We start from the raw sequence: 26,632 nt of genomic DNA on the forward strand, positions 1-26,632 counted from the left end.
AAGGACAAGTTATTTTTGTAGCCAACAATACTGGTGACTGCAAAGGTTGTGTTAACAGTAAACAAATCTCCAGATCTTTGAGTGCTCAGTAGTTCCGACTCTAGCCTCTAGCACAGCAAGGCACAAAAACAGGATGACAAAACGAGAAATGACAAAAGTAATGTCCTCATTTGAGAACACGCTGTTTATCTCTGATAAAATCTGTACCCTTATCTGCTGGAGATAGAAATGTGTTTCATGGGTGTCAAAACATGCTGCAGAGAGAAAACAGAGCCCTACAATTGAATGAAAAGAAGCATCATCAATTCATAATTGCTCCCCATGCTCCAGGATAAGAGATTGTCCGTAGATACTGTCAATATACATATATATATATATACACATATATATATATACATATATATATATACATATATATATACATATATATATATATAAAAGGATCTCTGTGGTCTGGCAGCTTTTATTGGGATTTCTCTAGAAAATATACTTGTAATATATAGTACATAGGTTTTCATTTACACAAGAAACACTGGGACAAAGACTTTCTAATCCAGTGAGGTATCAGTGCTGGGCTTAGTGCTCATAGATTAAAAAAAATAGATACAGTCACAGCAAATTACTTGTGAACTTTTTGAAGCTTATAAAACTGCTATTACAATCCAAAGGAAGTGTGACAAGGTTCATCAAAGATTCATCGCTTGTTGTTGTACTCTTCAAATGATGAATGAGAGAGGGTACATTAAAATTCTGCTGCTGCCACTACCACTTCAGGAAGCTTTTGGAGGAGAAATACAGCTTCTACTTAAAGGCAACAGGTTTTGAAAGAATGAGTCACATTTTCCGATACAACTTAACAATGTTATTTAATAATTAACATAAAGGGGCACTGGCTGCTCTCATAAGGCAAACACATGCTAGAAAATAGAACAGATTATTCCACAGATACTCAAAGCCAAAGCACTGCATGCTGCTGGGATTATGACAGTGGTCTGGGTGACAGGCAGGACTGATCAGCTTTTGTTTTCTCCTGCAGACCTTGCTAACTGCATCTAGGTTTTCAAGGCCAAAGAGTCAGAGAAGAAGCACGTTCAGGGAATATCTTTGACATCCCTGGAAAAAAGGCTCTCAAATGACCTGAGGTGGCATGGCTTACAATGACCCCACAGCAGCAACTCTGAACCTGCCAGCAGTACTTGTCAAAAATGCATTCTAAATTAACATGTTAGAAATACAGCTTCCTTTTCTTGTTCATATAACCCCATAAGTAATGTTACTGTTTAGACCTGTTTTATGTGGCAGATAAGACACAAAGAAAACAGAAGAGCACTTCCTTTGTTCATTATATTAACAGACGAGAATTTATTTAGATTTTAGATGGCCTGTGTGGGTATGTGCATATCCAGGAGCACATAATCAAATACTAAAGTATTTAAAAGCCTCTAAACACACAATAAAGGGGATATAAAACCCACTTTATATTCCTTTAGTGTTCATCTCATGCAATTAGACAATATAAATATGTACCAATATGTATTAAAAAATGTCTGCTTCAGGGCCGAACTCAAGGATCTAGAACCAAAATGTTAGATGGCAAAATTCAAGGGTGAAATTATGTGTAGTGGATGAAATAAGGGTTAAAACAGGCCAAATGCCCCCCAGTAACATGCACAACTCCACAACATGAAAGGTCACAGCAGTGCCTGTAAATGGGACATGTTCTCCCTGTGAACACAGCTCTGCTGTTCTGCAGCTGGATTGTGCTTACAAAAATATATCATTCTTTGCCAGATTGAGGCAACTTTCATGCTGTTGATCTAGGCTAATAACAAATTTGTACTAATGCACATTGAAACATCAAACTCCTGTACGAATGCAGCTTTATTCATTTTCCAGGATGAAAAGGATGTCTGTCAAAATAGCTAACTTCCATTTGCACCTAGTTACAGCCAAACTAGGATAATTTTATTCTCAAATAAATGCCCACGAGCAGATGAAGGATTTGGATTAGAACCAGTGCCACTGTTTTAGTCTGAGCTCGCACTGGGTTTGCTTTAAATGCAGCACAGAAAGGTGAGTGGAACAGGAGACACTGTGTGATAAAGGAAGAGGATAAATGGGTAAAGCCTAAACGAATTAGAAGGGTGCAAAATACTGAAATGGGGAGCAGTTTTGAACACTATTCTTTACATTTTAGTGCTTTCTGGCAGAATCAAATTGCAGCGCACGTGGATTCAGAGGCTGAAGCACACTTCAGTTTGTCAGTAGAACCTGAGGCACAGCAAGAGCCCAGGCCAGGTACCCATCTTGGTGCCAGTGGAACAAATGCATTTTGACTAATTTCACTGAATTCCATTGTTTTCTCCTGTGAGAAAAAGTATTCATTATTTAGGATTATAATACCATCTAGATGTGTAATTCCCAATTTCAGCTGTGCAGTACCAGGCACTACTCAGAGAGAGAAATGCCTCCATCTCACAAGAGCTCACAGAACACAGAGAGAAATCCTGCTTTGCTTGTTCTGCAAGACATGTACTGTGTATTACTTGTACTATTAAGTGCTTGTTACTTTACATTACTATGCACAGGTGAGAGCTATTCCATAAGACTGGATGACTTCTGTGTTATTTAAGATGTTATTTATCCATAAATCTTGGGGTGGTCTGTAAAAGTTGTTCTTTCCAGTCAGTGTTTCACACTAATAATCAGTGGCTGCAAATCTATTTAAAAAGACTGAAACTGTCAGAACAGTGGGATTTCTTCAGGTCTGTCCAGAGACTGGTGATATTAGGAATAATTCATAGGAAAAAAAGGAGCAACATCTCTTTGAGAGTTAGACTAAACAAGATATTTTGGCTTTTAATGCTTTATTCCACTGCCATAACATATTACTCAAATACGGAGTCTCATTATTAGAAAAAAATAAATTAAAAAGCACTTTACATTCCTCAGAGTTTTACTGAGAGTTTGACTACACAGAAAGTCATGGAGTTGGGCCACAGAAACATATTTTCTCTTACATGGGAAGTTGGCCAGCAATTAAAGGTAATAAAATAACTACTTCAAGTGTGCAAGCTCTAAAAAATATTTCTAGACCTGTGGTTTATTAAATTGCATCAGAATATTGTCTGCAGCAAAGAACTTCATTCTTTGGTTGAGGTGTACCACTGAAACACATCATCAGAATTTTGTTACAGCATGTTTACATGTTTTCTGGGAGAAAAGGAATATTGTATTTCATGGGAGAATTTTCCCTCCTTCCCACTTACAACTGAGCAGGACAAAAATAAATCAGAACAATGTGTTCATGAGCAATGCATGATCAAAAAACTCACCAGAGCAGGAATCTGGACTGAGATCACCAATGTAAAGCTCAGTGCAGCATGGATGGCAGCCTAATATTTGTTGCTTCCCAAAGAATAAAAAACCCAAATCCCAGTTTATTTTGACCTTTTCATCTCCTGTTCTACTTGTAGCAACCCAAGTTTTATCTAACATCCAATAGCATTTTTGATGAACTAAACTTATTGTATTTGTTTGGGTTTTTTTCTATTTTTAATTTCCACCAACCTCTTGTAGAAATCATGCAGTGTTAAGTGGGGCTCACATGAAACAAAAGGTATGATTTTCATAAACTTCCATGTAGCCAGATTTTTACCCAGTTGATACAACTTTCTGTGGAAGTTTGGCACGAGCATTGAAACGTTACCCTTATCACTCAAAAACGCAGGTTCCCTTTCCATTAACATAATTCAGTTAAATGGATGTGGTATCAAGATCTAAAGGATGGAATCCCTACCAACAAAAATCTAGAGACCTTTCCAGTGTGAACCTATGCCCCATGTAGCTCTAGAGGAATGGGCATTAAATGGAAACATTTTGCTTGCTTGCTATTGGAAACAACAAATAACCTCCAATAAATTCAAGGATTTTGGATCACGCGCTGTGATTTTTAAATTTTTTTGGCAAAAAATATCTGTGTGGAGATGGAATGGAGAAAGGAAAAGCAGTAGATTGCTAATACCCTCACTAATAATGTAGGATTACTCATGACCCCAACAGCAGTGCCAAATCATAACAACCTCAGAGCAGTTTCTGTAAGGTGTAGGTTGAAGAACTTTTTCTTTCTCTTTCAGGGGTTTAGTGCAAAAGGAAGACTATGGCTCAAGGAAGCAGATGGAAAAACATTTCTGACAGCTTAAGTACAGTTAATTATTTGTAGGCGAAGCATTCTGCTATCAGCACTGATTTGCTGTGCTTGAAACTGAAACAGTCAGAGCGGCAACAATTTTATTCAGCATCACTGCAATTACCTGACTATAAATAGGAGATTTTGCCTTTCATCCCTTCCAGGAACAGGCAGCTAAAGGCCAGCACACTGTGTAGATGCCTCTTTGGTAAGCAGCTCATGCAGGTCTCATCCTCTCCCATTTTTTTCCACCTCTTACCTTTTCCTTTAAGCAGATTCAACAGTTACTGAAAAAAAAAAAAAAAAAAAGACTACAACATGTATGGAAGAGTTCACAAGGTAAGTATCACCTCTTTCACTTCACAGATGGTGCAGCTGAGGAAAATGAATACTCAGTTAAGAATGTGCTCATTTCACACCTGCTCCTGAAGGAGCAAAGGGTGATGATGTGTTTTCTTATGTCTTCTGGATTTATCTGTACCATCAGACACGTGAGAGAAGAGAACTCTGCTCCTAAATAATGACATTCACCCTTCCAGGAAAAGAGACAGGAAGAAAGCAGGCTTGCAGAGGAAATCTCCAGCCTCCACTAACCAACAAGGAGCAACTGGAGACAAAAAGGATAGCATGGATTATTTCTCCCTCAAAAGTATAACATGGGGAAGACACTTCCTTGTGACCAAAGATCACAGTATTCTTTTCTATTCTTTGGCAATAACTACGCAGTTTACTTCCCTTGCTTTGGTTACAGCGGAATGACAGAATCTCCTGAGCTGGAAGGGACCCACAGGGATCATCAAGTCCATCTCCTGGTCCTGTAGACTAAATTCAATGAAAGGGAAAGTATCCTAATATTAATCAGTTTTTCCATCAGCTTTAAGATTTATCTTGAAGAGAAACAAAATGCTATTGAGAGCTGTGTGATTACTTTTTTGAATGAGTATTATTGGAAGGAACTGAGACTATTAGCTTTCATCGTCCATTCACACCAAGGACTAATTAGAGTAAGATACTCTCCAGAATACTCTGAATAGCTGTGATTATCCACTCTTTAAAAAGATTAATTTGACTGGAAAGACAACAGAGTAACCCTTTAAAGAAGACATGGAGAATAGAATTTTCTACGAGAGGACACAAGACAGCTCACTTCAACAGAAGGGAGGGTGAAAAGAACTTATTTCTCTATATACTGAAATCTTAAGCAGTATGAGAGAAAGTGTATTTAGGCTAATGTTGGCTCAAAAGCAAGTGGAATAAATTATCTAAGAATAAATTTACTCTGGAAATGCAAAAAATACATTTCTAGTGCCAGAGCAGTGAAATCCTGGAAACACTTGCCCTAAGTAGTAGGATCAAATGAAGCATTCTGCTTTCCAGTGGAGGTTGGGAAGTGTACTGATGAAGTTGCCTGAAATAGAGAACCTCTTTCAAATGACCAAGCATATCCACTCCAGTTCCTTGAAGCCCCCTGAGGTTACATTCAGAAGACCCCACACACAACTGCTTTTTTGTGCAAAGTCAAGAATTACAGGCCAGTGCTAGTTACAAAAACACACTACAGAGCTTCTACTCAGCCATGCAGGCAAACAACTGACCTGCTAGCAGTCCAACTCATCCCTAAACCTCAAGATTTGAAAACTGGATGGATAAAAGTATGACTGCTTCTTGCCTAAAAACACAACCTCACAAAATTCCAAGCTTTTCAATGAAATTGACTTTAAAGCATGTATTTGGAATATAAAGAACTTGAATTAATTTCTTTTCACCTCCTATGAAATCCTAGAAGACGCATGGAAAGATTCAGTCACCTGCTCAGAGATGAATGTTTTATGAGGTAGACAGACATCTAGAAGTTATTCACTGTGATTTGTTCCTGTGAATCTAGATCCTATACTGCTGTAGAATTGGATGCTTTAGTTAGGATGCAGCGAAGAAATTCAGTTACACACAATCATCAGCTTTTCATGAGTTGTGCATTAATTATACCACTGCAGCAGAGCTTTATCAGTTAGCTCTGTAATGATCCAGAGAAGTTTCTTAGCTCAGGCTCACTCCAAAAGAACATTTCTGTATTGCCAGCAGGGTCAGTGATTTCAAGAGCAGTTCAGCCACCTCTGTGGTGTGTGCAATCCAAACCCATAAACCATTAGAGTCCAAATCAGCTTCCCAACATCCCATTTGGCAGCCTTATGCTTCTAGAACTGGGTATAGTACATTGTATGAAGATAAAATACATCAAATAAAAACAACTGAAAGTTAAAGAATGAAACTATTGTAAATTAAAGAATATCAGCCTTTGGGACAACTTCATATAAGTGTTGTTAGAATGACCCCAGTATAACACTTGCACAGGGCAGCTAGCCCCATTCCAAGCAATTCCCAGGCAGGATTTGGGAGCTGGCAGGTCAGGAGCAGAGCATTAGCAAGCAGCCACCGTGCTTTGCTGGTTAGCAGGATTTAATTTTGTTAACGTAGCCAGAGCAAACCAGAGTGAGTCCTGGCACCGCAGGCACACAGCAACTCCTGCTCCATATGGAACATGCCAGACATGGGACAGATGACTCAGCAGCCATTGTGAGACTGTATGTCTCCTGCTGAAGTGCTGTGTCCAGCCTAAAAACCCCTCAGAGCTTAGTACAGACTCAGTCCAGTGCCTCTCAACAGCCAGGCCCAATGTGGTGAGCAGCAAGCCCGTGCTAACAGGGCCAGCTGTGAACAAGGCAGGGGACAGATGGGCCACTCCACACTGTTCTCTACCAATCTCTGGTAGAAACCCACCTTTTTAGCTCATTCCCAATGCAAGAGACAAACAGTGTCTTTGAAGGCTCTGGTGTTATCTCGAGTTTACAGCCTTGCTACTAACCCACAGCACCAGTGACTTTGAGGGAATGAGTCTGGGTTCACCTGGATCAGAACTGAAATATATTTAGCAGCAGCTCTGGACACTTGATGCCTTTGACCTGTCAAACAGATTGACCTAAAATGTAAATAGATTGTGAGTATTTATGTAGATGTGTATTGGTATATACATATATATGTATAAAGATATGCAGCCCATATAAATGAACTCGAATGAGAATTCTATGACAAAATTTTAAAACCTTTAAATTATAAAAAACTGAACATCCTTCAATAGGAACCTTATACAAGACAAAGACATTTTGTGTATTTGTTCCAGCTTAAATTTTACAGCAGAAGTAAAACTGCAAAACAGAATTACAGACCACAATTAGCTGGTCCAGTATTTGCTATCCAGCATTGTGATGAATATAATAGCTACGTTACAATCATCTTTAAATATATGCAGCTTTTACCTGGTTTGGGGTTTTTTTTCAGTCAGAGGAACACTATTCTGATAAGTGCTTGGCCTGATTAGGTTAAACCCAATGTATTTCTACATCTCACTGTACAGTGTTGGCGCATCACAAATGAAGTACAGAAATAAACTGGATGTTCACCTGCAGGAATAGCATATAGTTAGAATACAGAACACTGAAACTGCAAATTCTTTTGTTATTGTTGTTTTGGTTGGAAAAAAAACCCCCAACAAACCAAAACCACTGAAGCAGTTCCATGAGATTTGACATCCCTGTTTGACTAGTGTCATGAGAAAAGCCCTGCAGGACAGTCACACATCTTATCTGAAGTCCACTCAGTCCTTGTTTCCAGATTGTATTGTACAGCTCTTCCTTCCATGTAAGATCATCTTGTCCTGTGCTTCCTCAGTCCAGAATAGTCCTTAAGAAAAGAAATGTTCTTCCTGGAAGACAGCAGGGGCTATAGGCATTATAGTTTTAATGAATCCACTAAACCAAGCAGCATTATCCCTGGAGAGGTGAATAGTTGTATAATTTGGCCCATGTTGTTGCAATTTTTTTTTTGTTTGCTTGAGTTTTGAAAATCATTTTCTGCAATACATTGAGAAAGAGGAGACAAACACAATTAACTCAGCCACTCTCCCATGGTATTCTGCTTCTCTTTGCTGGATCTCTCTTTCATGTACCATATTTACTGCTTGGGTTCAAAGTTTTCTTCTTTGCTTTTTTTAATCATGCATCCCTTGGTTCACTCATCCTTGCACCTCCAGCCTTTGTTGTTTTCAGTCTTTAGCGTTGATCTTTCAGTTAAGAGCTCACCAGAGTGTAGATCATGCTGAATGTAAAAGAAAGACACAATATGAAAGTATCCCTTTGAAGCATGCAGAGCACTTTGATTTTTATAACCCTTTGCTGTCTGTTCCTCAGGTCTGACTGTAATGGCCTCTGCTTTCCTTTGCATTCTCTCTATCTCTCTAAAGTATCTTAATTATGCTGCATTCAAGATGGGTATCAAAAGGCACTCAAAAAATAACAAATTCATTATCGACATCCTACTGCACCACAAGCTGTGTTTGAGCTTTTTAAAGCTCAGTCTGATGTCTGCATTTGAACAGCGAAGAAACAAAACCATTTTGCTTTAGCATGTTTGATCTTTAAAACTTCAACCAGCAACTCTCAGCAGGGCAGGCAAGGTTTTCCATGAAATTGCATTGTTTTGATTCCTTTGGAAAAAAAAGTCTGCACTAGATGAAACATAAAATGCAGCCACCAGCTGGACTGAATCCATGCATATTAAATGCAACTCAGAAAAGTGGAAAAAACAGACTATATTGCCACAGCTCCATTTTGCTACAATTCTAATTCTACCAGTACCCAGGAAAGCACTGAAAAACTGTCTCTAATTTATACTACTTTATCTAGCACCAGGCAGTGGATTTTGGATGGTGGCCATGTAGTAGAATGAAGGGCTCAGAGGAAGCTGCACAGCAGTAAAGTCTCAGGAGAAATGCTACACCACACTACAGAGCTGACTTTGAGAGCAACACAAGAATGTGGAGTAAGAAAATGTTTTTCTCCCCAAACTTCAATTGCATTTAAAAGGAATATTGAGAAACAACAACGTGCAGCAGTTGTTGGATCCAGTGGGATCCTGGCAAGGTCATATGTGATGATCCTGACATATTTTTGCAGTGGGCATTTGTGCCTGTGCACTGAGGACATGTAACAGCTGAAAGGGGCAGGGGGACAATGCCCAACTGGTGTGCATATCTTCATGAATGTACTTTAATTAGGGGGTTGGATCATGCACAGCTTTCCCCTGTCATGAAAGGGAGCCTGAAGGAATGACTACAGGCATGGTGCATCCCATGTTCTCACCCAGCATCTACCTACCCATTTATTTACCATCTTGAGTATTACTACACCAGAGGTGCAGTATTTTTCTTATGATCCTCTTGAATCATAAGGAATTATAGTTTACTATTTGATGTAACGCCATTAGCACAACATTCACTATTTCCCCCATACTAAGAGACCATAGAGAGAAGCAAAAGTTATTTCCTTTAGTTAGTTCTGGGGCCTTGCTCAGGCCTTAGGTAAACACTAAATATTCTGTACTGAAGTGCCAGCAGCCAGTGGGAGTGCTCCCCTGAATCAGCATCAGAAGCAACGTTTTATGAGACTAAGGAAATTGTCCAACTTGTTCCAGTCATCCCTAAATGCAATTTCACAAGTGAAATGAAAAGCAGCTACTCTTAGTGAAATGGCCAGACTTACCAGTAGAGATAGTAGAAGAAGGAAAGGAGGTAGAAAGCCAGCTTACACCAGGCCTCTTTTTGGCAGTAACTCAAGGTATCTGCATTCATGACTGCAGGTGGATCATATGCCAGCTCTGAGCTATCTGCTGGACAACGAAAATACCTGAGAGAGCAGGAGAAGACACCTGGAATGACTCTGTAACAATCTGTATTAAGTATGTGCAGATATACACCTGACTACCATCTTCCATGGCATAGGAGGAATTCCCCTTTCTTTTTCTTGTCTCTGTTTCCAGACGTAAAAATCAGGATGCTAGTCTAAGCACTCCTTTCTTACAGAACCAAGCAATTAATGAATGTGAATTTTCTGCTTTCTATTAATTCTTCAGATCAAAATATTTCCCCTTCCTACAGAGTTATTTCTGGATTATCCACTAATAACTTACACATTGTGGGTGACATTATATGGTGGTTTGTGATAGCAGAATAGAGGAAAGATTACTGGGCTTTTACTGCACCTACACAACTGATTTCAGACATAATGAAAGGTGACAGTCCCAACCAACAGGTAGCTAAGTTCCTCTAACTCTGAAAAGGAAAAAAGCCCATATGGAGTAAAGTAAGAAGTGGCTGACCAATGTTTTCTACACATGACACTGCACAGGAATTTATCATCCAAATAATTTCCTTCAGAAAATATTCTTCTTACATAGGAGAAACTTGTAATCATTCTCAGCAATGACTGAATGCTTGAGAAAATCGTGACAAAAGAACTTCTTTGGCAAAGAAACTTTTGTCTCAGTTTGCAGTAAAAAGAAAATGCAAAACCAAAAAAAAAAAGAAGTCCTCAACAAAGTTAATGAGCTGCTCCAAGATCAGCACAAATCAGAGGAAATATTGTTATTTCTGCTGCTTTGACAAAGTAAGCAGAAGATTGCTGATCGTTTACAGATGGATAGACAGAAAGACAGATAGGAAGATATAAAAACACCAAGCAAGTCACCAGCAGCAAACTTTGAAAGGAGATGTTCTCAAAATAACTTTGCCTTTCTCCGTTCAAATGTTAGCCATATCCATTTACAACCTCTAATAAGATTGCAAATTCTTTTATGGAGAACCACGGGTGAAATCCTGCTTAATTTTCTTCATTTGGATGAAGATACTACATAGTGTCTTCCCATGGTTCTGTGCAGAACTTTACACAATGAACCCAAACCTGTCTGTGGTTAAAGCAGGAGTAATTAGGGAGTACTTATAGCAAAGCACATGAAGAATCATAGAAAAAAAAAAATCAAAAGTTCTCTCCAAAGGTTGATATCATTACTTAGAATCTGACCATTTTCCTCTTGGATATATTTGTTTTTAGAAATTTTTAAAATGGGTCTCATTGTCACACTAAGGGCTGTAAACCCTTAGCAAAAACATAAAACATCATTTTTATTGCACCAGAACAATGGGGAGAAAAGCACTGGTAGCTTAATTTCGTTTAGATTTCTAAGAACTATACTGGCACTCTAATCTCTGAATAATACAATTTATCATATGACTCTGCTTTACTACCAAGCTTTTGCAGAAAAAAGTGTAAAAAAAACTACTGCTTTTTAGTTCCTGGTTGAGATGATGATTTTGACTTCTTCACAGAATTATTCTTCTGCTACCATATGTACCTTTGTAACACAAAGAGACCCTGGCAGACAAAAATCTTCTGTGCTTTTACAAACATTGTGGAAATGCAAAACTAGGGAAGTCTCCAGACTGACAACCACAAAAAATGATGTCTCTTGGTTATTTTCAGAAGCAACAGAAGGCTGATCCTCCACTAGAATGCAGAGGAAGATGCAGCAGCAGCAGCTGCACTGCCTGTCTGAAAAACAACAGCAGGTCTTACGTGATCAACCCTGGAAGCCCCTTGGTGAGTATAAACACAATTCAGAGATCCAAAGTGCGAACACTCCCCACTTCTTCATATGGGCAGTGTAAAGAAACAGTTCTTCACCTACTCCAATCCCTACTCCACGAGTCTCTAAAAGAGAATGAATTCTCTTGTAGAACAGAAATTTCCTACTGTACAGAAAGAAACAACTTACTTTACACTTAAAAAAAAAAAAAAAAAAAAAAAGCTGCCAAAGAAGATGAGACACAAAAATCTGTCAACCTTCCCAATCTCTATTTCACAACTACAATGGAAATGTTTCCTTGTTAGGGCTGAATGAACAGGTCCAAGCTCTTTCAGATATGAGCTGTCTTACAACTCCTCATCTGTGAAGTATTTAGAGCCTCACGAAGTTCCACATTCATATTTCAGTCTATTGTACTTCCACATTTTCACTCACTTGCAGTGACTGACACCCTTTGGAATATTCATCTAAGTAACTGAAAACCACAGTTGTATTATTGTATGTCTTCCTTAGCCATCCTAAATCATGAGAATATTTCCTTTTTCTCTGGAAATATAAATTTCAGCTGCTTATAGGCAAGAGCCTCTAGGGCAAGAGATGCTCATCTACACTCTATCCCTGTCCTTCATTGTTCACATAATCTGCATGTGTGCTGAGCTGGCAAGCAAGGCTAACAAGCAGACAGCATATAAAAGAAGGGCTTACCTCCAGAAGTGATAAAAAAGCAAAGGAACATTTAACCCCAGTGTGAGCCACTCCTGAGCACATAAAAACATGATGCAGAAAAGACTGTGGATTGAGTACTCCGGCAGCACCAGCTAAAAGGAAAGGAACAGAAATAACAGAAGTCAATAAAACAAACTTTGATTTTAGTCACCTAGGTAGAGAACAAATCAACTCTGCAAGTCTTGCAAGTCTCCTGTGTGTCTGTCCCTAGACACATCTCAGCGGGCAGACAGTGTGGCTTTGAGCAAGGAGCACAAGACCCAGGGTCAGGTTTCTTAAGGTTCTACCCAAGTTTGTACTCCAAGGCCTTACTGAGAGACATGGGACAAATCACTTACTGTCTCATTTGGTGTTCCAGATTTATGTCTACAGAACATACATTATATTAATGCCTACCTCACAAAAGCATTTCGAGACTAAATGAACGTCAGTAAAAGAGTTTTCAAGGAACTAAGTTTTGTTACTGAAGCATTCAGAAAGGAAACAAAGCTATTCCTGCAATTTTGCTTCTATATTGGATGAGTGTCTTTGGAAAAACAAAGTGCTGCTTCTACCATTTTGATATGTTATACACCCCATAAAGAGATCAAATCCATTCCCAAGTCAGTCTTGCAAGCACAAACCCACTAAGACAGGAACCTCACTTCCTAAGAAAATCCATGGCTCCCTACACTATTTGTTTCAGAACCATGACGATTCTTTCTATTAAAAGAGAAAATGAGTGGGCAGCTGGCAGAAGCAGAAATGTATGTGATGTTGATTCAGAGTAGTTATTTCAAAAGGCACTTTGCTTTCTTCACTGCTTTCCCATTTCTTAGCTGTCTTTCTTCTCTTGTTTTCTTCCCATGTCTTTTCTCAACAACCCCTGTTTCTTTTCTTCAAGTCATAGAAAAGACTAGTTTCCAGCAGTGCATATTTCTCAAAGTTAGAAAAAATCAAACACAACTCATCTGTATCCACTGCTTCATCTTGGAGACACATCAACCAAAATTAAATCACAAAAGGCATTTGGGGGCTTTTTTTGGATGACAATGTATTATCACCTGTCAAATAATTCAAGTGAGCCCTATTTTTTTAAAACAAGGTAAAATTTACTACACAGCTTCTCCAAATACCTATTCCCATACAGCTGTGCTGCAAGGAATTCATCATCTTGGTTCTAGGAGTCTTTTCACCTCACGGAAAAGTGAGGAACATACTGGAAATGTGGAACATACTGTTTTAATTCATTTCACTTCATTACTTGAAGAAGTTAACAGATTTCGGTATCTCTGTGACTGTGCCTTCAACTTAAACATTCTCAAGGGCTTATCTTACGTGGATGACAAATCATAATACAATTATATAGTTCAGATTCCAGATGGTATTTATTTATCACTGCTGGATCTTTTCTTCTTCAGTTTTAGAATGTGATTTACAACATGACTACAACCTTTCCCCAAAGAATGATTCATCTTCATAACAAATTGTAGACAAGAAAGGTCTTCATGGTGTGTCTGCCCACTAAACATCACAATACTTAAAAGCATATTACAATCATTTTCACATATTTGATTTTTGATTCCAACACAATACACGAACTTAGTGAGACTGCAACCCTGGTGCCTGATCAGTGGGCTGGCTGGTAATAACAGGAAAGGAAACCCACGGTGAATATTTATACAGAGCTTGAAAAATAAAACAAAAATCTGCAGTGAAACTAGAAAGGAAACAAAGGAAGCAGAGGACTCTCAGAAGCAGGCTCACTTTCCAGTCACAATTTCTGGTGTAAATTAAATCTATCTATACTTTCGGTAGAACAGCAAATGTGTCATTTATATCTCTTCACCCTTTTCTTGGACTGGCATTTTCCTGTAGACATAAATAAAGGAAGGATCATTGCTGATCACTGTTTCTGGAGAGAATTCAGGCAAAGAAGCAAACGAAGCCCAGCCTGCAAAGCCAGTTACATTCAGCTGATGTACTTCAGAGACAAAATCTAAAAGGAGGTGAGAGACTTGGAAGCATAACGTATAGAAAGGCACTAGCTAACAGCAAGTCTTATGAGGTCAAGTAAATAACTAAAATAAAACACTGCCTCAGCTCTTGGCTGTAAGAATCATCCTGTAATTTGACACTATATCCTCTGGAAACACTGGAAACTTGAAATCAACTTTAGCAAACATTGGATTCGGCTCCTGGAGAGAAAAAAGCTGGCTGAGAAACAAGCAGCAGTCAATCCTTGCTGTTCCTGCTGAGGAACTCAACAGAAGAACAACTTTAGTGATAAAGATAACTGCAATAGCAATTAAACCAACGTCTTTAATTCATTCCTGTGAGAGCATAGGAAGCTGTCAGATGGTAAACATGTTAGGATATAAATAGTACACTTCTATTTTGAACCAGGAACATCCTGATTCAAATAAAGACCTCTGCTTTCTGACACAGCTCAAGATGAAGCTTGTGATGGTTATGAAATATGGAGAAGCAGGAGAAATTGGCATAGCAGCACAATTCTTAAGGGACACAACTTGGTCACTTTGAGTCCCAAGCTCAAATGGCACTACAAATTTACCACCAGAAATTCAGCTGACTGCTATTTCCCTGTCGAAAACCACAGGAAAGCCTGAAAAGGAAGTCAGCTCCTAGACAAAAAAATTTGCTGCTAATCAGAAATGCCTTTTGCTACAACATAAGCAAGGGAAAAATAAACCACTGTAACTTTCTTAGTTTTGCTCTCATATAACTGTATAGTCAAGTAAATGTCCACATCAGTAAACCCTTATTCACATTTCATCATTCACATTTTAAGTGTAAAACCTTAGGTGGGTATCATACTCATTCCCATCTCATCACAAGAATTCATTCTCACGCAAAGTAGTACACACACACTGCACATGTAGATTGATCCTTCTCTAATTCCAAAGAAAATAAGGCAGGCTTTGCTATGGATAGACATCTAGGTTTGGCTGAACTAAAGCGCAGGAAAACAAGCACTGAATTTAGGCACCTATCAGCAGCTCCTTTCTGTTTATAGGAATACAAAGACCTCTTTAGAGAAGCTCAGTCCTAAATAATATTATTCTTCTTCCTATTTCCTAAATCTGTTCTGCTGTTCTTACACAAAAGATAAACCTGTCTGTATTTTCTGTCTGTATCTTTCCTCCTTATTCTGTTTATTACAGATGGATACCTCCTCAAATGTAATTTTGATTTTACAGGATACGGTATCATTTTTACATGGAATGACTCTTACAGTTTGTCTCACCAGTGAACAGGGCCCATAAAATACCTCACAGGAAAACGAACTGGGAAGATATTATAGCAGGAATAATAATAATAATATTCCTTCATCAGTGCTATTAAATTCTCACAGTTAGAAAATCAATTGCAACAAGTCAATCAAACAGTTTTCCCGCTCTTAAGCCACTGATTTGTCAAGATGCTTCTTTCCAGCACTTTGCTGGAAAGTGCTCCTGAGTGCTACACAATAATAATAATTCTCAAAGGATTGCTGTTTCTTCCCCCAAAACACTCAAGAGTCTACATCAGTCTCCATCGGTGCACATCAACCTCCGCACTGCAAGCCCAGATTTTACACTGTACCCAGAAATTGCCAACTTAAACATTCTTTAGCGCTATTACACACTCTACCCTACCAGAGTTTCCGAGAGTCTTCATTTCACTGTTAGAGGCTGAAACAACTTCCCTTCTTAATGCCTGCCTTCTCCTCCTACAGATGGCAGGAAAATCCTGGAGAGAAGTGGGGTTTGAATCTCCTTCATATAATGTGAAGAGCTCTGGTGATTACCCCACTGGAAACAAGTTGCTCACCTTAAAAACACACAAGCCCCTTTCCATCCACCTGAAATCAACAAAAAACTGAAAGCATCATGCATGTGTGGAACCACTCCCAGGCCCCAGATTAGGTCTGATCTAAGTCCACGCTGTGTTAATGCAGTGGTTATTGCTACTGCATCTGCGTGCACTAGAGGATGACTGCAGCTTGTCACTGTGGTGCTCATTTGCTGCTGTTTCCACCACATCCCTCAAAAAAGCTGACAGAATCAGTCCTCATCAGTAGCAAGGAAAGAGGGGGTGGAGGTGTACCCAAGGTTTTCAGGACACAGGAGTTATTTCAATAACACTTTAAAGCCCATCCTTACGGAGCCTGCCAGAGCTAACCTGGGTTACTGGGGAGTGTCAGCTGAGTCAAAGACATTGTGAGATCAAAGGGTGATTATTTAATGACTCCGAAATTCCCCTAACTGAACAGCACAGACTAGAAAAATCAGGAGTGTAGTGCAAGAAAGTGAAAAAAAAAGAAAGCAAAACCACACAAAAAATAGTAGTAGCATGTGCCTTAGCCCAGACTGTGTGTGTATGTAGAATGTACATACTCTGAACAAATCATCTGTTTCCTCCTGCTGGTGCACAAACCAAAGAAGAAGGGTCAACTGTGTGTAATTTAAATACACAGACCACACATCTTTATAATTCCAAGAGTTTTAAATACACTGTTTGCACTGATCAAACACACAAACCACTAAATTTACTCTTGAAATTCAAGTCTTTCCACTTTTCTAGTGTATCTTTCTAATCTACTTTAAATGATTTGGTTTACTTGACTTCCATAACGACTTCTGAAAGGCTGCCCTAGAGCCCAATACAATGCTGTCACATTAAATATACTAAGGTTTTCTGTCCAAATATTCAAGTCCAATTTATTTCAATTCTCCTGTTAAAATCCACACTTGCTTGTGTCTCTACAGACTGTATGCTAGTTGCTAATTCAGTAGCATCAAATTGTTATAACACAAACATGTAACAAAACCATGTTAGGTAATTAAAATGCAAACCTCTAGAAGTATTAAGCAGTTTGGTAGGTAGATTTGTGCATGTAGTTCAAAAGAAAATGCCTGGGAAACAGATTCCAGATCATCAAAAGGACAGCGTGCCGTTGAACCTACGAAGTTCATATACACAGCTTTCCATTTTATCTGGGGGAGAGCAGCAGTACACACATGGAAGACTTAATGCTACAAACCAAATGCAGAGCACAGATTAAATAAAAGAAAAAGGGATATAACATCTGTGTTTTCACCCCTCCGCTCACTGCTCGGGATCACAATAAAACAAAGCAGCAAAAAGCCAATGCTTTGTGAAGGTAATTTAATTATTCTAAAGAGCTACTGGAATTTCTTTAAACATTTCTTTTAAGTGGATGTGAACATAAGTCACTCTGCAGCACAAATACCAGACAATAAAATGAATAACACAAAGAGCCTAATTACTATTCTCACTCCATATCCATCTGTGACACAGCACCAGATCTAATATTAAAATACAGGATTTCTGGATGCTCTTTCCATCTCAGCTACTAAACACATTTATATTTAGGCTTATCATTTCACTTCTCATTGTCTCGTTCTCTCTTCTGCAACATGGGGATAATTATATTCAATTCTATATATTCCACTGGAGCTAGTTTATGACTAGAATATTTAAGCTTTTTCCTAAGACCAGTAACAACTTCAACAGGAATGACAGACGAGAATCAGGTCTTTACAGGACACTCATCGGGAGTATCTATAAATATTTCGGTATTGCAGAGCCCATGGGAGGTCATAGCAGCCAACAGGTAAAAAGGTTATGAAACGGATTTAAAAAAAGACTGAAAGGTCTGCAGGGCACCAGCACAATTCAAGAAGTGCCCCATCCTCGGAAGGCACGTCATTAGGGCAGGTGTGCTCTGATCTTACAAGTGTATCTCCTCTGCAAACTGTTCTTTTCCACTCAGCAGGGATCAGGAGACACCTTTATGACCTTCCTTTTTCTAACGCTAATTCCAAACCAGTAACAGAAGCTGGGTTAGCAACCCCGGAGTGCGAACTCCTCTAATTTCCACAGCACTGGCAGAAAACAGGGTAATAAACCCCTTCTTGCCCTACCCCACTTTGGTATTTCAGGCACAACCAGCCAGGACACCCCGCAGCAGGGCTGTTCCAAGAGCTCCTGCCGCCTTTGTCTGTTCACCCAAAACTGGGGAGAATGGCAATTAGCGCTGCAGCTGTTCGTTAGCAGCTACAAAACCAGCCCGCCAGTCCACAGGCAGGGCTATGAATGCAGAAACCTCAGGGATGATCAAAATGAAGGTCAGCCATCTGCACGGCTCAGGAAGGGCCCTCAGGCCTTCTCCTGGGGGTCTGCCCAAGACTGACACTTCCATAAATGCTGAAAACTAAGTGTTCACTAAAGGGCTGTTTCCGTATCGGCTGTGTAAAGACTGTCAGTCTGAGGAAGCAGATTTGGTGCAGTGCAGACATGGCAAAGACATTTCCCTCTCTGGCACTACAACAGCTTTACAGAAAGCGTCAGCAACAAGATGCAAGGTAGGACATTTAACTCACAGCAGAAAAAAATTGCATCCATAACCAGATACGGTGTAAAATCATTGCGCTCCACATTTAGGAATTATATTGCTTGTTGTAATTGCACAGCATCTTTATAGGGTGTGATCCCAACTTAAACCCATACCGAACATTCTGCCGAACGTAACAGTGACCTTTGGTTTAACTTCCTTCATTTTATTAAAATGCAAATACTTACTTTATTGCATAGTGAATTAGAGCAAATACAGGCCATTAGCAAGTCAAATTCTGACAATATTTCAACACAGCTCTGAGGAGCCGATGCGTAAATCGCATCACCCCAAGTGGCTGAGATGTACACTGCTCTCAGGAGCACAGTACAGACAGCATTGCTCATCTACATTTTTGCTGCATCTTCAGCTTATTCCACTGTTACTTGTGATGTTCTCCCACTGTAAGGACTTATGTTTACAAATCCTCCAGAACAGGACTGGGAGAAGCTGAATTATAGAGCAAGAGGTCATCAGTTACAGAGCGACACTTTGTTTGGTACTTTGATTATTGACTAAACACTTAGAGATGAGATTAGCAGCAAAATATAGTCAGTTAAGCTGAAGTAGTTTTATACATAAGTATTTTCATGAGTAATAACACTATGAATATCTCCCTTCAAAGGATATTCCAGTTTTCATCAGGCATCCCTCTGCCAAATCCTACTTCCTCCCCAGAGTAGAAGAGGAATAAGGACCAAACTGTGGCTGAGTCACAAGTTTGAACTCTTCACTCTTGCAATAGTTTTCGTAACTTCTCCCATTACAAGCTCCCCCTGCTATGAGCACCTGGCAGACACAGCAGGATCTATGTCCTCATTATCCCTAGGTAAGCACACAGACATCCTTAGGCAATTATTGCTAAAAATAACAATTGTTATGTTCTAACTTTTCAAAAGTGCTGAATTCAGGAACTTGTAAAATTGACTAAAAATAGTGTTGGCACAATTCACTTAATCAATGAGTGTCACTAGTGAATGAATTACCTGCCAGAAATACTACACTTCACCTCAGTTCTTTAGTCCTATTTTAAGGGCTTTCTTTCCAGACTTGATACTGGATCCAAAGAAAGGACAAAAGGGATTATATTCTGTATTTTTACTGCAATAGTAATACTTTTTTAGTAAATATGAATGCGACCTCTTTAAAATAAAACAAAGTGTGAAGAAGAGATGCACTATCTCTAGTCAAGCAACGTTTATGGGATAATTTCTGTACAAAGTATAAATACTGCCGGCTCTTTGATCCCAATTCTATTATCAGTTCTGCAAAATAGCTTCTGTGCCAAGTTCCAGTCTTTCTGATGAAATTCAAACTATGTGGGTGCCCAAAAGGCTAACTGAATAGGGAATGCCCAATTTTATCCTATTCCACACTTCATAGACAACAAATCTAACAAAAAAAAAGAAAAAGTAGGCAGAAAAGACTTAAGAGAGGGAAAGAGAAAAGCTTTTAGATGATCTGTACTGAGTTTCCTGTTAGAGTGCAGAACTGAAAAAGGCAGCTCGGTAGCAGAGGTACAGAAGGCCCAAGTCTGCACTGGAAGTCTATTACAAGATTCAGGGAAAATCATTATGTCCTTCATCCTTCTGGTGCAAACAAAACCTCTACCAAGTGTGAATCACTGTGAATATATTAACTCCCTCCTCATTTAGGCAAGCTGCAGAAAACAATTAAACCAACACAGAGCTAGTGAAAGTGTGTCATATTTCAATTACAAATACTTTACTTCCTTTTCTTGTATCCCCACTTTTCCAGTCCTCATTCTTCTTTCTTTCCCTTGTACAACCTAATGACAGCCCCACTATCTACATGAACAGAAGATTTAGAATTTATCTCCTGCATCTTTTGACTAACGAGAGATGCTGTGTAAAAGTTGTCTAAAAAGAACTCCACCATAAGTCATGATTTTCATAAACTTATAATTGTGTACTAATATATTTTTAGCTGACTTCAAATTTTATCCCTGAAGTGTAAAAATACTCTCTCCTAATGTAAAAATATCTTGTCAGAGCCACTCTGAAGGCCAGAACAAAGTTGGCTTTATCATGCAATAGAGGTTTAGCAGTACCTTTCAAATAAGGATGGAGTACTGAAATACACACCAGTTTACTCACAGCTTTGTCACACATGCTCAGAGTCTAATTTATTTTATTAAATATATTTTAAAAAGTTTTGGGGCACTTCAAACAAAGGAGAACTTCAATGAACTTAATTTTATGAAGCATGATGCAATCACAGTCCAAATCCTAATTGACAGAATATGCACAGCATGGCAAGCTACATCCTACAAAACCTGCAGGTAAAATGAATGCCTTGGAAACAGCAATATCCTTTATTCCAGCGGCTGCATGCAAACTCTGGAATTTCTTCTGAGGCAGTTTGGAAGCTAATTTTGTGTGTATGTATAGCAGAGGGGTGTGGCTCACACTCACTGAGATGTTGACAGTGGTCTAGCTCATCTTATTGCCTACGTTTATTACTATTTCTGTAAGGCAAACATCACAAGCCTCTAAGCATACAACACCAGATAATTTCACTCCCAGCAATCATCAATGTAACCACAGCAGTTTGAGTCTGACTCCAAACTGGGCTGGATTTGAACAACAGCTGTAGAGGTTCAAGACCGCTTGCAATTACTGACACAACAAAACATCAGACTCTTCAAAAATAGGAAATTTTTACCTTCGCTTAAAAACAAAAGGTTCAAGCTCTGCCTGCTAACAAGAAAATTAAGTAGGTCTCCAAAAAGAAGATTTCTATCATCAGAACAACTGTGCAGCCTTTCCTTTCCTGTTGTGTACACATCTTGTGAGTGCAAACAAATGTTCTTCATATTTATTACAATGTGGTTTTCTAGCATCTGGCACAACAAGGCTTCATTCTTTACCTGAGAACAAAAGTGCTGCTGTAACACAAATACCAATGAAAACATTTTGGAAAAGGAGAGCCAAGTCTTGCTGAAAGTCATCCCTGGCTGAAGCACAACACAACCTTTTAAAGATCAAAGTATCTCACTAAAAGAACAGAATGCAAAATTCAAAAAGTGGCAATATGCAAGACAACAGAACATCCACCTAAAGACAACAAAAGCAGAGCTGCTTTTGTATTGTATTTTCTTCCAAAAAACAAATGAAACAGCCTAAAACTACCCTTTTGACTTAGGACAGTTTTAAAACATGAAGTTCGCATCTGATAATATTAATTCAGAAAACCACTCTAGTCCCAATAACAGATCATATGTTAAAACATGGAAAAAAGGATTAATGAACACGTGTTTCAGAATCACATTGCTTCTCAGGCCAGTTAATAGCAAGTTCAGATCTTGGCAAAACTATCTAACGTCTAATCCAATCAAAAGGATTTAACTCTGTTCAGAACCACTGAAATTGCAGTGCAAAGACTGAGGAGAAAAAAAAAAAAGAAAAAAAGAAAGGCATTTGAGATGATAAAAATAATCTTAAAAATAAATAGGATTTACTTAAATAGTTTTATACACTGCCTGGGTATAATCTTCTGTATTGCCCTGAGTCACAGGAAGACACTGAATAACAACATGGGTATCTGCAGTATTTTTTCTGCACACAGAATTTTACATTCACTCTTCAGGAGATATCCACATTGCCTCTTGATTGGGGCTTATGCTCCCAGTCTCTCTGTGGGAAGGGTGTCCTGACAGTTTTCCTATTGCCCAGAAGATTACTCAAAACTCAGCAGTTTCAGCACATTGATGAGGTGTGATAAAAGAGAGCATTAGATACGTCAAGAAAGATGAAATGTAGTGAGAAGCCAGTAACAATGATGAACTCTTTGGTCAGTAATGAGAGCAGACAAAGTTCATGTGCTCCATCATTGTAACAATCACTATTAACAGGAAAAATGTCATACACTGCCATTTTTTGTTCCCTTTTGTGATCTTAATTTGAGCAGCAGTTTATCAGAACTCTGGAAGAATTAACCTCTTTCTCCTGCAAGGCAGAATATCACTGCCATTTCCACAGCCCAAAAATGCCTTATGATCAGACTGAAAATTCTGTTTTCCTCTTAGATAACACAAGCACCTAAGCTTCAAAGACTAAATGTACACTACCAGTTAAGAGGAAACTTGGAATATATTAACCCTGCATATTTATCCCCCTAAGTGGGGCTATGCTGCAACATTTTCTTTTTCTGTTAAGTCCAACTTAATGAGGAATTAAAACATTTTTTATTGAGGTTGTAAAAAATGTGTAGCACTACCAAGGCAAAACCATTGCTGCTATTCCCAGTTTCACAACAAACTAATTGTCTTGCAGCTGTAGTTTCCACCTAGGAGATTTCTCAGCCCCAGGGAGGAAGTGTGATTCCTTCTTACAATATGGATGGTTATACGCCACATTCAAAATTCCTTGTGATTATGCATCACATTTGCTAAATTTGCTTATATAACCTCACATTAAGCATTTTAATGAGCCATGCTATAGGCTTACAGAAGTGCTCTGCTAATGACTATCAGCCTCCAGACTGGGTAAAAGAATGTCACACATCCATAAATCTCTAAATGCATGATGAAGCAATCAGCAGACAGACCCAAAACCACACTCTTAAAATCCATCACATTATCTCCAGCTTGCCAATAACTATGAGGCAGAACAACAGAGAGAGTGATCCTCACAATAACCAGCAAATTTATCAAGAAGAAAAGAATGTGATCAGTCAGTTGAAATGAGCTACTGGGACACCTGATACTCCTCAAAGGAGAGTGGCCACAGTAGCTGCTGCAAGCAGGGAATGGTAGGAGCCCCTGGAAGGTGAAGGTCTGGAGCCTATCAAGGTCCCAGTAAAAAAATTATTTAATATGGCAATTAGTGCATATTGGTCAGTCTCCTTCAGCCAAAACATGGGAGGAAAAAAAAGTCAGCTGGATAAGGGTAAACAAGGAAAGACAGGGCTTTTTGACAAGGTTGATTTCACATAATATTTAGATAAATATAAAGAAAAAGAACCTCCATACTCAAATAATCCTCTTCTGCTATTAAGGAAAAGTCTAAAAGCTAACTTTCTTCCCTTCTAGCTGATCCAACAAACTCAGTAATGTTTCACAGAAAATATTACAGGGTTTTGTCCACACTTTGAGAGTCTGCATTGAGTGCTGACAAACAGGCATGACACAGACACAGGATCAAGTCTTGTTTTCACCCTCAGAATGCTCTGCCCACAGCTGGACCTGTGGTGTTAACCCATAATCCTTCAAGCTCCTGTTTGCTCAGGTCTCGGAATTACTGTTACTTGCACACATATGAGTAATTTTAACTTCTTTTACAGAATATATAAATATTGAAATGTACCAAAACAAAACTGTACAGACACTCTGTGTCTGGAATTCTATATTACACTCACTAGGTTTTACATTTTCTTTACACTAGCTCAGTCTGAATGGAATGGCATCTACAATCACTCTTTGAAGTAATACAGGTTTTGGTTATTTACCAAAACCTGTAAATACAGTAAAATATAACTATCACAGGTAATAGGGCAATGAAATATAAATTTAAAATAGACGTCTATTTTACCTTTGAAAAGTGGTAAAAACCAGAACTCAACCGTGTAAACAGCAGAACTACTGAACATAGAATAAATTACCACCATTACTACAGCAGATCCAGCTCCACTGGAAACCACAGTGACAGAGGTAGAGATCAGACCAAGCACTGGCACTGCCCAATCACCTAACTAAAACATTAAAACTTGCTTCAAAAAATCTGAGGTGAACAGTTTTTAAGGTTTGATTTGTTTTGTTTTAAACACCTCAGCTCCTGATTCACTATCTACTATACTACTGCTAGTATTGGAGTGCTGAACTGGCTGAGTTTGGTTATTCAAATACAGACCCTGCAGGGGTTTTTGTCTGCCTATTTGTTTGTATTTTTCAAGACAGTTCAAGTTCATCTGGGACATCTTTGAGATTAATGTCACCTTGCCTGCAGTTAGAATTCTTGCTGAATTTACCCTCTTCCCATCATCCCTTCAGGAGTTAAAAAAAAAAAAAAAAGGCAAAATTACCCCAAATAAAATCAAGAGAAAGGACTGAGCTCTGGTACATTATTTTCTTACACTGGCAAATTTTTTAGGAATTTTAACATAACTTAACTAAAATGCTGTACTATGTTAGAAAAATGAGTACAAGTCTGTCTTTTATCTACCTCAACTCCCTCCCAGTTAAGTTCCAGTTCCGATGCTCAGAAATCACTCTTATTTTAGCTTAATGGGCTTTAAAAACAAATATTTGCTGATAATTGGAGAAGGGTTACTTAAATTGTTGAGCAGTGTCTGGCATGAACAAACTGAAATCTGAAACGTGTTCACTGAGCAAGAAGTTCAATCAACTCACATCCTTAGAAGGATTTCTTGAATTAATTCAAAAAATATGATACATAACCTCATCAAAATTTGATTTAAATTTCCTCCAAGGTAAAGTAATAATATTACAGAGCTTGATTAATTAATTTGACTGTACTTTAATCTAGGAAATTCCTAATTGTCCTTAGTGTTAACGTAAGTATCAATTAGGAATTAAAAAATAAGGAATCAATCAGTTAAACAGATTTCTTGAAATACAACTGCAATTACAATTAAATAATATTGCTGTCATCAGTAACTGAATATATTTTAACAACCCCACCAAAATACTTGACTGTAAAAATCATGGTAGACCTCCCAGGCACATCTTGCCCACTGCAACCCTCAGCAGGGCTGATAAACCCAAGAAGCCTGAGCTGCTCTGTACTGCTCTGCTCATACTCACCACTACTTTGTGTCCTTTGGACATCACATCCTTAGGGAAACAAAGGCAATTGATAGCAAAAAAAGCCTCCACAGCATTTGCTCACACTGGTGTGTCCTGTGTGACCCACCCAACACTCGTGCGGCAGCAAATGTCCACATGATGAGATATCCAACAGTTTGCAGCACAAATCTATCCTAGAAAGCCCCACACCACTGAATGAAATGAGGCACCTGCAGCCTGAGAGAACCTCTCATGGTGCTGGGTTCAGAAAATAAGGCTTCTTCTCCTTTACTTCAGGACAGGAGAGATCTGACTGTGGCTATCCAACATTCATGTCTTCTTTATGCCGAATCAATCATTCTTCAGTAACCAGAAAATTTGGGCTTATCTAATCCTACAGCACCATAGAAACAAGGACCCGTGTGTTCCTGCATGCCAGCATCATATATATGTTTCACACAAACCCTGCTTGTTTTAATGATATAGAAACATATTCCCCAAACCAAAGAGAAAATGCCTGGCTGCAGAACAGTTATATCCTCCATTCTATTTTGGAAAATGTAAATAAGTTAGATAAGTTATATAATGTCTGGTGAAATATCACACACCTGGTCACAGTTTCTCAATAAACTTCTCCAAGTATTTTGGAGATAAACCCAAAACCACATCCTTAAGAGAGTCTTTGCTCACTGGGATCAGATTTCTATGACATATTTAACAATTTAACAATTCCCAAGAACTCCTTCTAAAACTAGCATATAGTGAAATTGAACATACTTTTATAGCCCACCTATAACTTTTTAAAACAACAAATTTACATCAGCTCTTAAGCATTAAGTTCTAATGTCATAAATAGCAAGATACCACTATTTTCAAAGCCCTATGAAAGAACTTCCTGACTTCAAAACAGGTATGCTGTTGTTTCATAGAAATAGAAACAGACCCTAAAGCCACACAATATTGAAGGATATATTTAGTACTTGCTGGAAGAATCCTAACAGCTATTTTCCTGTATCAATATAGCTGGCACTCAGTTCTTTACTCTTTTTCCTCAATTTTCCTCTATGCTACATAAAAC

At 38.6% G+C, this 26,632-nt stretch overlaps 1 protein-coding gene across 1 annotated transcript in view; it reads right to left on the reverse strand.

Moving 5' to 3' along the window:
* Window positions 1-7,268: 7,268 nt before the first annotated feature.
* The window catches only part of CNIH3 (cornichon family AMPA receptor auxiliary protein 3), a 44,107-nt gene continuing 24,743 nt past the window's right edge, over window positions 7,269-26,632 (reverse strand). The window contains exons 4-6 of the mRNA XM_066180382.1: window positions 12,368-12,480; window positions 9,784-9,927; window positions 7,269-8,341 (exon numbers count right to left, since the gene is read on the reverse strand). Of these exons, the coding sequence (XP_066036479.1) occupies window positions 8,314-8,341; window positions 9,784-9,927; window positions 12,368-12,480 (285 nt within the window). The 3' untranslated portion in view covers window positions 7,269-8,313. The remainder of the gene's footprint in view (window positions 8,342-9,783; window positions 9,928-12,367; window positions 12,481-26,632) is intronic.

The sequence above is a fragment of the Chamaea fasciata genome, unplaced genomic scaffold, assembly GCF_029207755.1.
Source record: "Chamaea fasciata isolate MVZ Bird 193981 ecotype frontalis unplaced genomic scaffold, bChaFas1.0.hap1 SCAF_3, whole genome shotgun sequence".
NCBI lineage: Eukaryota > Metazoa > Chordata > Aves > Passeriformes > Sylviidae > Chamaea > Chamaea fasciata.